The sequence below is a fragment of the Phoenix dactylifera genome, chromosome 1 (genome assembly GCF_009389715.1).
Source record: "Phoenix dactylifera cultivar Barhee BC4 chromosome 1, palm_55x_up_171113_PBpolish2nd_filt_p, whole genome shotgun sequence".
Lineage (NCBI taxonomy): Eukaryota > Viridiplantae > Streptophyta > Magnoliopsida > Arecales > Arecaceae > Phoenix > Phoenix dactylifera.
The window spans coordinates 9814654-9828104 of NC_052392.1; the positions used below are offsets into that span (position 1 = coordinate 9814654).

Sequence of the window (13451 nt, forward strand, 5' to 3'; positions counted from 1 at the left end):
TAGTTGTGAGTATCTACCTGTGATGTGGATTTCTAAAAAAGTATTAACCTTTTTGTTATTCAAAGGGTTCGCTAATTGTGATGACTGAACAATTGGTGAGATTTTTATTAGTCAAGAAATAGTTTAACTCTATTGGCAAAAACATGTCTTAGACAAGTTGGGAGGGTGCATTGGTAGTTGCCAAGAAAGAATTTTGTATTCTTTGATGAATATTTGGTCGACAACGCTAATCCATAGGGAGCAGTCACAAGCATAGAAATCACTTGTTGGTAAATAATGAATTTCTAGCATTATAAATATTGCTTTAGGGGCCAACGTTTAAACTATTTTTCCAAAAATTGGTCAGATGATTTGGTTCCATTTTCCAGATGATCTATTGCCGTTTCGAAGTCAAGTATCTGGATATTTAATTGAACTACGAAAGTGTATAAAAATACAGTAAAAGAGGATGATATCAGCAGATAAGGCTTAAATATTTTGAAGGATGATTGAAGGTCGAATTTTGGTACCCTTCTATAGCCATACAGTAAGATAGGGAGATAAATAAACGAGTGTTTTTTTTTTTTGCTGAAACGGTGATTCATACATTTCTAGTATAGATACATCCAGTAAAGTCAGAAAATAAAAGGTTTCGGAGTGCTCTAGGCAGCTTGCCTTCCCAACCTACAGGGTACCACTGGAATGACTAGCCACATACGAAGTCACTCAGTCCACGGCCCCATGAAAGGCCATCCCGTGGCTCGACATTACCCAAATATCCCGAAGCAGAAAGTGGTCCTCTCTTACGCTACTGGAGCCACCCTGAATCCAGCCGACTACGGTTTTCAACCGCATGAATTGAAACTGAAAAAGTCTAATGAATTTATTAACGAGGGATATTGCTATCGTTGATGATATGGGGTTTTCATATATCCTTGTCTTGTTCTTGTTTTTTTTTTTGGGTGTGTGATTTTCATGATGAGGTAATTTTGATTGATGTAAGATGGGTGCTTTCAATCACCTTCGATGCCCAAGAAAGATATCTATTCTTGTCTGTTATTCCTTCATTTTGTTGTTTGTCAACATTGTTTTTAATTTATTTGTCCATTTGGATCTAGAGCCATACCATCATGGATTATGGTTCTTTGATAAACTACCTGCTTTAATAATTTTAAACATATAACTTTGACTGCTTTGTGTAAATGTAACTACTGTCCTATAAATACTTTTGCTTGAGTTTATGTACTATGGTGGTTGTACATTGACTCATCCATCTTTATGATTTTTCACCATTTAATTTTCATATAAAGTATTTTATTTACTTTTCATATAAAATGTATTAACTGCTGTGGATCATTTGATCAGAATGAAATTTGGAAGGGTATACTTGACGATATGAATCATTTGAAAAATAAATGCATATATAACACAAAAGAAAACAGTGCGACAAAAATCCGGATGAGATGGTGTCTTGGAAGACCTGTAAATTTAATTTGACATAACTTGGTGCATCCAAGATACTTGAGAGATAGCAAGCTTAACAATTGGAAGGAAGAAAAATCAATCCAACGGCATCTTAGGAAACATTAGAAAATAATGAACAAAACAATGGCTATGTAATATAAACAGCACCACTGTTCCTTGGATCGCAATCCGGTCAACGAGCAGGGGAGCCACGGCCACCACCTTATCGACGGCCCCAGATCAAGACACAGGAGAGAACCCGGGATTCCCCGCCCCGACGAGATGGACCCAATGGCTTCTGCCCTCAAGCTGTAATAATTAATAAACTAAGACGGAAGAAACTTGGCGTTTTCCGCATGCGCTAAATTTGGGTTCGGATTGTATCTTTCGCGCGAAAGATTGATTGATCTTGTTTCACGACGTAGACCGTTGGATCGCGCCCCGCGCAGATCGCAAAGCACTCCAAACGCTCCATTTGTCCCACTGCATTTAGTTCTGGAGGCGATCATTGCGCGATCCAACGATGGATTCGCGCGAAGCAAGGTGAATCCTCCTTTCGCGCGAAAGATGGAACCCCGGTCGGATAAATTTAGTGCCCTACTTCCGTAAGAGAGCTCCCTTGTACCATTCCACGACAGGTGGGTCCCATCGTAAAGTTCCCCGCCACACGTTCATGATTGGGTGCGCATCTGGGTGTTTGTTGGAGTTTTCTCCCGACGCGTTTAAGAAATCCGGTTTGTCTTATTTTGGACATCCTCCTGCTCGTCTTGGCACATTTTTTTCAGCAAGTTAGACGACTTTTCTTTAGATTTTTTAGTCCGTTTGCATTCTTTTAGAATCGTGGATGCGTAAAAACTCACGGAAAAACACCTTTTTGTTTTTATTTTCCCTTTCTGAATCTCAAAGATTTGCGAGCAGATTTGATCCAGATAGGAGGATCAATTCGAGGGGATATTGTTTCTTTGGGATCTGGATCTAAAGATGCAATCTTTTAGATAAATTCCAAGTTCTTGGGGAAGACTCGAGCTGAGTCTCAGTGAAAGATCTCCGTTTTCTGCACATATTTTAACTTGTTTCTCGAGGAGATCTGGGCAAAAAATAGAAGCCACTAGTTTCCAAATGGGAACCCCGGTGGCTTCTCAGGCTTCTGAGGACAAGGAGAGTGTCGAGGAGACGATTGGACTGACCGGCGACGCTCCAAAGGAGAAGGAAGCTATTGAAGTCGAACAGCGGTGCCGATGGTCCCCTTTCAGCTGGTTCCGAATGCTTGCCGACGAGATGCATTGGAGCTTTGTGTTCGGCGTGGTCACCGTGTATGGAATCAACCAAGGATTGGGCGGCGCCATTTGGAGAGTGGCCTCGGATTACTACTGGAAGGATGTTCAGAAGGTGCAGCCATCGGCATCTCAGGTCTATCAGGGGATAACTTCCCTCCCCTGGATTGTCAAGCCTCTGTGGGGCCTTCTCACTGATGTTCTTCCCATGGCCGGGTATCGGAGGCGGCCATATCTTATTCTCGCAGGCAAGCAACTCAGCCTCACAATAATGTTTGCTTTTTTTTATACCGTTAAGAAGTTAGCTGGTTCATGTGATTTATCAATTTCTTGAAGTAATACAATGGCCTTCATCTTCCTGCCGCTCTCTAAGCTGCTGAGATCCTGGAGATTGAATGCCAGGTTTTGGATTTGCTGAGAGTAAATCCCTTTTCTTGTTTGGGAATAAACTGTGGGACCACGACCAGGTGAATTTGCCTGAGTCGAAACACCCTAAAATCTCAAACCTAGAGAGTCCTCCCAAATGGAGGATGGAAGCAGCTGCACAAATGCAGGTCAGCTTTCCTGAGCTTGGCAGTGCTTGATTCGACTCTCTGTTTGTGCTTCATGAGTTCTTTAATGTACGTATTATGATATCTGGTATTGCAAAGCATAGACATTGTGTTTGTTTAAGTAGTTTTGTATGTATCCTTACTTGTTCTGTCATCTTCCTGTACCACAGGTCACTGCTATGGGAGTTATATCCTGCCATCTTTTCCTGAGCTTAATTCTGAATTGTTATGTCCCTCTCTTCCCTGCACTTGTGGGCCTTAATTTGTGAATCCACTCTCAGTACTTAATGTGTGCTTCCAACTCCTTTATATGTGCCTTTAGGATTATGAGTAATAGTTACTTGAGTGTGCTGGTAATGTATCAAGACATACTTGGCCCAATGAGAGGTCGAATTTCCCAATAGGACTCAGCAAGTTGGAAACATATGAAGAATGTGAATTCAAATTTGCTCTTTGGAGAAGGTGGTGGTGAACATGCAGCATTGGTGTAAATCTCAGTTATTTTCTCTCATTACCTGCCAATTATTAGAGAGTGGGTTTCGCATTTTGACATTTCTTTTTTGCTAGTAGTGTGGGAAAGAAGTATTCTAGAAGAGTTAATCATTGATCTGTAAATTTGTCATTATAGATTTACTTCACTCCTAATATTATCCTAAAAGCGTGAATGTAATAATTCAAATTTTACGTTGACAAACTGATCTTTATGTTCCATATGACACCTAAATGTAAATATTTCTGTCTCTGATCTAAATTGGCATCTTTTGCAAATTATGTGGTTCTTTAAGTTTTAACTCTTTTCATGTCTCATGTCTAGGATATATGTTCTACTCATGTTTAATATACATACTCGAATATTAGCAAAAAAATATAGAAAATGATCTTGATAATTGTTCTCCCTCTGCAAATCTTTCTGAATATTCGCATCTTTTCTCCTTTTCTTACATTTTGGGTCAATAAAAATTGAATATCTTTTTCCATGATCTGAGTATGATTCGATATGTCTTCATTAACATCTTAGTTTCCACTACTATTTCTAATAAGGACGAGTATTTCTTGGTGAATATAGGTCTTTTGGGAGTTATCTCTATGCTTATGCTGTCTCTGCACCAAAAACTGCATGTTGTGTTTGCTTTGTTGGCCATGACCGCAGGAAGTGCTGGGGTGGCTATAGCGGATGTGACTATAGATGCTTGTGTTGCTCAAAACAGTAAAAATCACCCTGCACTTGCTGCTGACATGCAAAGCTTATGTGGATTAAGTTCATCCAGTGGAAGACTTCTGGGTTTTTCTATCAGCGGCTTACTAGTTCATGCAATTGGTTCTCAGGTTAGCGTCTGATTTGATCCCTATTTAGACTGCCATTAAAATTTTATGGCTTGTAATCATAAGTGTGAGATTAGGGAAATTTGATCATCCTTGCGACTTTTCAACTATCTATTTACAATTATGCATTATACATTTAGTCTTCCTATTGAGTTTATTCTTTGCTGATTATTCACTTCCTCCTTTTTTCCCTGAAGGGGGTATTTGGTTTGATGGGTATCCCTTTTGCACTGGTATTTTCAGTTGGAATAGTGCTGAAGGAGACGCACACACCAAACTTTCCTTATAAACAGGTGAGATGGGTTGTTCAGCCTTGGGGCTTATAATACAGTTCATTTTGCATCTTGGCACGCATGCTTCTTAAAAACCCTTCTGACATCAGGTATACCAGAAGTTTTTGCAAGCCAGCCAAACTATGTGGACAACTTTGAGATGCCCTGATGTATGGAGGCCTTGTTTATACATGTATATGTCATTTTCCCTAAGCTTGAACATCCACGAAGGAATGTTCTATTGGTACACAGATTCAACTTCAGGCCCATCTTTCTCTCAGGTATTTTTTAACATTTTGACTGTTGGAACATCCAGGGTTTAATTGAGGCAACTTCTTCCTCATAATTTTGGAAACTCTCAATGCAGGGTGCAATCGGCTTCATTTTTGCGGCTGGTTCAGTGGGTTCCCTGCTTGGAGTTTTGCTCTACCAAAATGTTCTGAAGGATCATCCATTCCGTGGCTTGCTTTTCTGGAGTCAGTTGCTTTCTAGTTTATCAGGAATGATGGATTTGATTTTGGTACTTCGTCTAAACCAGAAGTTTGGGATGCCTGATTATTTCTTTGTTGTGATTGATGAGTGTGTTTCTCAAATGGTTGGCCGGCTCAAGTGGATGCCGCTACTGGTGCTTAGCTCCAAGCTCTGCCCCCAGGGCATTGAAGGCACCTTTTTTGCTTTGCTTATGTCCATGGATAATGCTGGCTTGCTCACATCATCATGGGGTGGTGGCCTGCTGCTTCATATGCTTAAGGTTACTCGAGTGGAATTCGGTAATCTCTGGGCTGCTATATTGATTAGGAACATAATGAGGGCGTTACCATTAGCTCTTTTATTTCTAGTTCCTAATGCTGATCCAAATTCTACCATTCTTCCTGCTGACATTCTTACTGGAAATGATAACACGGAAGCTAATGATGCAGCAGCAATTGATATCGAACTCGTCTCACTTGTTAACAAAAGGTGATGGTGAAGCAGGAGAATTACCCATATGTCATATTTGAGACATGCTTGATATTTTGATTCCATCAAAAATTTTCCCATGTATCATCCAAATGAGCTCAGAGATGCATTGATTGGTCATAAATAACAAGACTGGGATGCTACTTGTGGAACCATATGGTGGTGACAGATAGTAAAGCAGAGTTAAGAAACCTGCTGGAATTCGACTTCATTGTTTTTACTAGGATATCATGATCTTTGAATAAGGGAAGATTCTTTATTTCTTTCTTGTTAAAGATTTGTCTTGTATCCAATTCCTTTGTATACTGTTGAGTTAAAAACACCAGTTCGAGCTGCCTGTTGACTGTAAGAGAACCAAGGATTTCTTAACCTAGTGGAGCCATATCTTTTTCTTCTGCAGTACATATAGTTCTATTTTGCAGATTGAGTGTGATATATTTTGGTATTAGTCTTCAAATATCCCATATTGTTTGCTGTTCTGTCATGCCTGAAATATGATACATTTTGGTATGTAGATATATATTCGTGCGAATCAGTTGATTTTCTGCTTATCAAACTACAGGTTATAAAGCTTCAAATATCCTTGATTTCTGTTCAGTCATGCCTAAAATAGGATACATTCTGTTATGGAGCATGGTATGCCGTATTGTACCGTACCAGACAGTGCTAAGCATATCGATACTAGTACTGGAGGTGTACTGACTCTCGGTACATCAAAAAAATTCGAATCATACGGTACCGATACTAAGCTAGTGTGGCACCGGTACAGTGTTCCATACCGATACAGCAAACCTTACTATGGATATATATGGTCGTGTGAATCAGTAGATCTCCTAGATATATCTGGCCTGATTTAGACATGATTGAAAAGGTCAAAAAGTAACATAGAATACTGAAACAAAATATATAATTAACTATGAAATTCTATAGTATCTGGAAGTAACATTGGTCGGCATTTTATCGAAAATGTGAAAAAAGGACTTGTTATATGTGGACTTAGTTTTATATGCAAACAGTTAACTATGAAATTAAATATTTAATGCTCATTTTACATGTAAACTAATATATACCATGCTTAGGTATGAAGCACAATTAATTTGAAAATTTGAGACTATTGGCAGGATGGAAATGCTTGGGTAGATTGTGCTCATTTCCCTGCGGTCTCAAGATATTTCTCTGTGCACAGAGTTGGTGGAAACCATCATTCTAATCTTTGTACAATCCTTCTGATGAGCCCCTGCCAACTAATGAGTTGGTCAGTGTTTTTCTTTTAGAAAAATCGTTTGAAAGAGTGTAATTGTGGGAATGCTAGAATTATCTGAATGTAATGGTTATCTTAGAGTATGGATCAGTAATTGATGGCCTTGATCCATTAGTAGGAGTCTGATTTATCTGAATTTAATGGTTATCTTAGAGTATGAATTTCTGCCTCACTCTTAAACAAGAAGGCAGGAACACGTTGATATTTATAAATGTACAGGGACAGAATGATACAACATGGTATAATTGCAAAGGGAAGCTAGAGCAGATATCCTAATTCCATGGTTATAGAGATAAACCCACATAAATATTTCCACTACTATGAGATTTTGGCCTTCGTTTTTTCTTTTCTTTTCTTTTAAATGAATGTTCTTTTTAAATGAATTTGTGTGTGCATACGTGTGTCTGCATGTGCACAAGTATGCGTGCACTGTGAGAAGACTCTAAAAGAAAAATTGCTTGCTAATTGCATGAATTATGGGATTATTATTTTACAATATGCTGATAGACAAGTAAGATGCTGAGGATAGGAGTGCCAATAAGCTTGGTTAACCCGAACTTGACCCAACTTAGTGTAATATTTAGATGGAATTTAGGTTGGCCTAAGGGTTGATGACTCCCATGACTTCATGATATCCAAATAATGTATCTATCAAACCGATTTCCACTTGAATTTATGTATGATAATGCATTATCTACATGTTAATCTAGGTCTCACATGACTCAAAACAAATAATACGTACATTTGATCCACCTATTACTTTTGTTTCGATATGGATGACATGTTGTGTTTGCAGATTATTTGATCCTCCCCTACTATTATTCAGCAATTATGTACAACATCTCATGAAACTTATGATAGATAGCCAAGTAGTTATCCCATCAAAATGAGCATGCAGTAGATTTGCATCCAAAGCTTGCTATATTTTTCCCCTCCCAACTTCATTTGAACAGTCAAATCACCTCATAGCCAAACTCCAATGGACAGAAGATGTAGAGGTTACTCCAATTAAGCATCCTTGTAAACATCCTCATTTGTATGTGCTAGTAATCACAAGCATTTCCAGCATCTATACTGCTCAGAAACAGCAACAATGACAACAATCTCTTAAAAAAAGAAAAAAAAAATGCACCGACCATGGTTTTCCCTTCATGTTATCATTGAATCTCAATTGCAGTTGATAAAATATTTTATGACATCAAATTATGTGTTTATATGTCAAATGGTGGGATTCCAACTCTTACTCCCCAAAACAGAAAAGTTTATATCACTTGCGAAGAAAACTAGGGCTGCTGGTGGTGTCCTATGCTGACCAAACTTCAAAAATATTCCAAGATTTAGGCTTGCCTCATGCAGTTTAAAACCATCTCAAAGGCCAACCTGGAGCTTGAACCTGACCTCCAAAGGCCAAATTTAATTCCAAATCTGAACCAATTTAATTCTAGCCATGATAACCACCTAACACATATTCCTGCCATAACTACAAAGAAAATGATCTAATGACACTTTCTTTGGCAGACGAGCATATAAAAGTTTGTCAAAAATGCATACATTTGTATGGATGCCATATTGGAAAGAACTTCTCAGGAGGCAGCGTCCGAACTAAAGGATTCTGATCAGGTTATTCATGCTCTTCCATGTCAAGGCCTTCACCAACTACCTCATAAAAGAAGCGACCTCATAAACACCCATGCATAACTACCTTGGAAGTAAAACCTAAAAGGCTGTTGCAGTTGAAAAATGCCAAATTCCTAATTTAAGCTTAAAAGAGCTCAAAGGGTATGAATTTTAAACGGCAACATTTTCAGGTGAGGATAGGTCCAAGGGATTAAAATTGCGGATAATTAATTCCCCACCCTCCAAAAAACCACGCTATAACAATAAGTCCGCATTAATCAGTCTTAAAATTTTCAGTCCAATATCTCCACCAAGTTTAATTCCCGGTCCCTAAGCTTCTTTTATTTTTATGCCGAAAATGCCCCTGCCCTTCTGATCTCCCATTCCTAGAAGGAGAAGAAGAAAAAGGCCCGGCCACCGCCGACCACGACCCGCCCCCGCCCGAGATCCCTCCCGCGGCCACCACCGGCCCCGGCTCGCCCCCTCTCGAGGCTCCTCCCACGACCGTGTCGCCAGGAATGCCCTCGCCCTTGCCCCCTCACAAGCCCCCTCTTGCGGCCGTCACCGGCCGCAGCCCACCCTCCTCCCGCGTTCGCTGCGGCCTAGCCCCTTTTCGGGGCCGCCAGCCTTGCGGGAGGAGAGATGTTCTCCGTTGGCCAGCCACGATGCGGCTGCCGCCGCCGCCGGCCCCACCCCCTCGCGGACCCCCTCTTGCGGCCTGGTCCCCTTCCGGCGCCGCCGGCTCGCGGAAGGAGAAGAAAGGAAGAAGAGAAGAAAAAAAAAGAAAAAGAAAAAAAAAAGAAGAAAAGGAAAGAAAAAGAAGAAAAGCAAGAAAAGAAGAAGAATAAATAAATAAATAAATACATATATATATATAAATAAATAAATAAATAATATATTCTAATGAAATAAAATAATTATAAATAAATAAATAAAGCCGCCGCGGCCGGGCCCCCTCCTGCGGCTACCACCGCCTGGCCCCCTTCCGGCACCGTCGGCTCGCGGGAGGAGAAGAAAGAAGAAAGAAGAAGAAGGGAAGAAGAGAAGAAAAAAAAGAGGAAAAAAAAGAAGAAAAGGAAAGAAAAAGAAGAAAAAGAAGAAAAAAGAAAGAAAACAAAAATAAATAAATAAATGCATCAATATATATATATATGAATCAACGAATAAATAAATAAATAAATAATATATCCTAATAAAATAAAATAATTATAAATAAATAAATAAATAAATAAAGCTGCAGCAGCCCGACCCCTCCCGCGGCCACCATGGTAGGGCCCTGTTCTGGCGCCACCAGCCTCACGGGAGGAGAAAATAGAAGAAAAGAAAAAAAAAAGAAGAAATGAAAAGGAAAGAAAAAGAAGAAAATAAAAGAAAATGAAAAAGAAAAGAAGAAAAATAAGAAAGAAAAGAAAAATAAATATATACATATATATATATGTGAAGGAACGAATAAATAAATAAATATATAATATATTATTATAAAATAATAAATAAATAAATAAATAAATAAAGCAGCCGCGGTCGAGCCCCCTCCTGTTGCCGCTATGGCATGGCCCCCTTCTTGCGCTGTCGGCCTCACGGGAGGAGAAAATAGAAGAAAAGAAAAGAAAAGAAAAGAAAAGAAAAGAAAAAACAGAACAAAAAGAAAGAAAAAGAAGATTTAAGTGTGTGCAGAGAAGACTTAATTGTGTACAGAGAAGACTTAACTGTGTGATGCATACAATTAAGTATTCTCTATATATAATTAGGTCATCTCTGCACATACTTAACTGTGTGATACAGAGAACACTTAACTATGTATAGAGAAGGCAAGAAAAAGGAAAAAAAGGAAAGAACAAGAAGATAAGGAAAGGAAAAAAAAAGAAAAGAAAAAGAAAAAGGAAACAAAAAGAAAAAAAAGGGAAAAAAAAAGAAGAAAAGGAAAGAAAAAGGAAGAAAAGGAAAGAAAAAGAAGAAAAAAGAAAGAAAAAGAAGAAAAGGAAAGAAAAAGGAAAGAAAAAGAAAAAGAAAAAGGAAAGAAAAAAAACACTTGGTGCAGAGAAAATTTAAGTGTGTGCAAAGAAGACTTAATTGTGTACAGAGAATACTTTTCTTCTTTTTTTTTTCTTTTCTTCTATTTGCTTCTCCCGTGAGGCCGGCAGTGCCATAAGGGGGCCAGGCAGTAGCGGCTGCGGGCGGGGGCCCGGCCACGATGGCAGCTTTATTTATTTATTATTTTATTTCATTACAATATATTTTATTTATTAGCTTATTTATTTATTTATTTAGTTATTTATTTATTCATTCATTCACATATATATTTTTATTTATTTAATTTTTCTTTCTTTTTTTTTCTTCTTTCTTTTTTTTTCTTCTTTTCTTTTTTTTTCTTCTTTTTCTTTCCTTTTCTTCTTTTTTTTCTTTTCTTTTTCCTTTTTTTCCCTTCTCTTCTTCCCTTCTTCTTCTCTCTTCTTTCTTCTCCTCCCGCGGTGCCGCCGACGTCGGAAGGGGGTCGGGCCGTGGCGGCCGCAGGAGGGGGCCTGGCCGCCGCCGCAGGCGTCGCAGCCGCAGATGGCCCACGGAGAATTCTTCTCCTCCTGCGACGCCGTCGGCGCCGAAAAGGGGCCGGGCCACAGCGGACGCGGGAGAAGGACGGGTCATAGCCGACGACGGCCGCAGGACGCCATGGCTGCCTTTCTTCCTCTTCTTCAGTGCCTCCCCACCGTGGGGCGGGGGCATTCCCGACGGCGTGGCTACGGGAGGAGGCTCAGGAGGGGGCGGGGGCGGGGGCATTCCTGGTGGTGCAGCCGTGGGAGGGGGCGGGGGCGGGGGCATTCCTGGGGGCTCGAAAGGGGTCGGTCGGGACCGACACCGGCCGTGGCTGTTTCGACCCTCTTTTTTCTTTCTCTTCTCCGATGGGATGGGAGATAAAGCAACATGAATTAAAATATCAGTAGGGGGTGTTTCGTCTCATAATAAAATATTGAAATATGGCTGGACCGGTTGTTAAACAACGGGTCAACAGAGATTAAATGTCAATAAATGGACCGGCCATTAATTACCCCTTAAAATTGCAGCTTGGATCAGGTCAAACGAGGTGGATTCACAAGTAGCTATATTTGACCCATTGCATGCATACCAAAAAAACACCAAGCCCGCCTTTTGATACTACAGGTTACCATGTTAGGCCCTATTTGGAGGAGCTTTTGGAGGGCCAAAAAGCACTTTCTGGCCCTCCAAAAGTACTTTTAGATAAAAAATAGTATTTGGTAAAATTTTCAAAAAGTTGTTTTAGCTTTTGCGGGAAGCTGAAAACAGTTTTTGGGGAGAAGCTCCAATTTGGAGCTTTCCGAAAACGCTATTTTTAGCTTTGTCGGGAAGCTATTTTTTGGACCAAAATACCCCCATTTAAATCACACTTTCCCCCCAAAACCCTCATCCCGCCTCTTCCTCTCTCACCCATCCTCTCCCTCTTCCTCTCTATCTTCTTCTTCCTCTCAACGTCGCTGCCTCTGTTCCTTCTTCTTCTTTTTTTTTTTTTTGGGAGCTCGTGGCTGCACACGATGGCAGCCACCATGCCGGCCACCACCCATGACCGGCGATCCCTCTATATTTCCATGAAATAAAATAATAAATAAATGAATAAACAAAATAAATAAAAAAAATAATGAGTGAGTGGCAAATAATCTGATCTAAATAAATAAATAAATAAATAAATAAATAAAAATATTAGTAATTATTTAACCAATTTTATCACCTAGCTAGAAAATTTGTTAGAGAGATAAATGGTCATTAGAAGGATAAAAAATTAATTTACACTAATAATTATAATATTTTATATATTTATTATTGTATTATACTATAAATATAATATAATATTATATTATATCATAATACATTGATATGTTATGTTAAATGATTTAATATTATATTAAATTATTATTCTATAATACATAATGTTATAGTACTATATTATAATAATATTATATTACATTACATCAATATTATACTATATCATATATTTATGTATTAATACATATTATATTTTATTATGCTCTGTTGTATAATACTAGTAATGTCCTTTATGGTCATTTTGTCATACAAAAGTATTTTCTCTATTTGTTTACCAAACACATATTAAAGTGTCACAGCACTTTAAAAATATAGTTACCAAACAGCAAACAGCTTTTTATAAACGCTCTGCTTCAGATAGCTCTACTTCCAAGTTCCAACAGCTCTACTTTCAAAAGCTCTACTACCAATAGCTCCCCCAAATAGGGCATTAAGCTAGCTGCTAGCTGCCCACTTCACTTAAGTCATTAACAAATGTATTTTTTTTTTTAAAGGGTAAAGGAGGCTGAGATGAGCAGCTATTAGAAATTAAGAAATATGTACAAGGAAATCAGAGTCTAGAGAATCCAAACGGTAAAGAGAAGAAAGACTTTGAAACAAGCTAGGAACAGTAGTGGATATGTGGAACAGGACAGTGACACAGTGGCGATCTCCATCTCCAATGCAATACCCTTCCCTTGCCATCCCCTTCAGATTGAAATGATGATCAGTCAAAGTAGTGCTTCAGGGAGCCGAACTTGGGCGATGGTATATCTTCTTGATGCAGAATGATGCAGGCCACTTGTTAAATCTTCTCCGGCCAAGGATTCCACAGATGATGCAGTCCTCAAGAGCCACTCTATGATGATGCACCCCCTCATTGAAAGCCAGCATTGAAACAGCAAAGTTAAGGACCTCGGTCAACTTCCTGACCTTGTGC

General features: G+C 39.1%; 1 protein-coding gene across 2 annotated transcripts; it reads left to right on the forward strand.

The window, feature by feature from the left end:
* Window positions 1-647: 647 nt before the first annotated feature.
* Window positions 648-6225, forward strand: LOC103707425 (probable folate-biopterin transporter 2). Of its 2 annotated transcripts, none has more exons than XM_008791901.4 (5): window positions 648-2965; window positions 4335-4594; window positions 4789-4884; window positions 4974-5144; window positions 5231-6225. In XM_008791901.4, exons 1-5 carry the CDS (start codon window positions 2563-2565, stop codon window positions 5825-5827), a joined length of 1527 nt encoding a protein of 508 aa, XP_008790123.1. In that variant the 5' UTR covers window positions 648-2562; the 3' UTR covers window positions 5828-6225. The 2 variants fall into 2 exon arrangements, with proteins under 2 accessions (XP_008790123.1, XP_026660600.1); XM_026804799.2 differs by lacking the exon at window positions 648-2965 and adding an exon at window positions 2977-3271.
* The last annotated feature ends 7226 nt before the right edge of the window (window positions 6226-13451 follow it).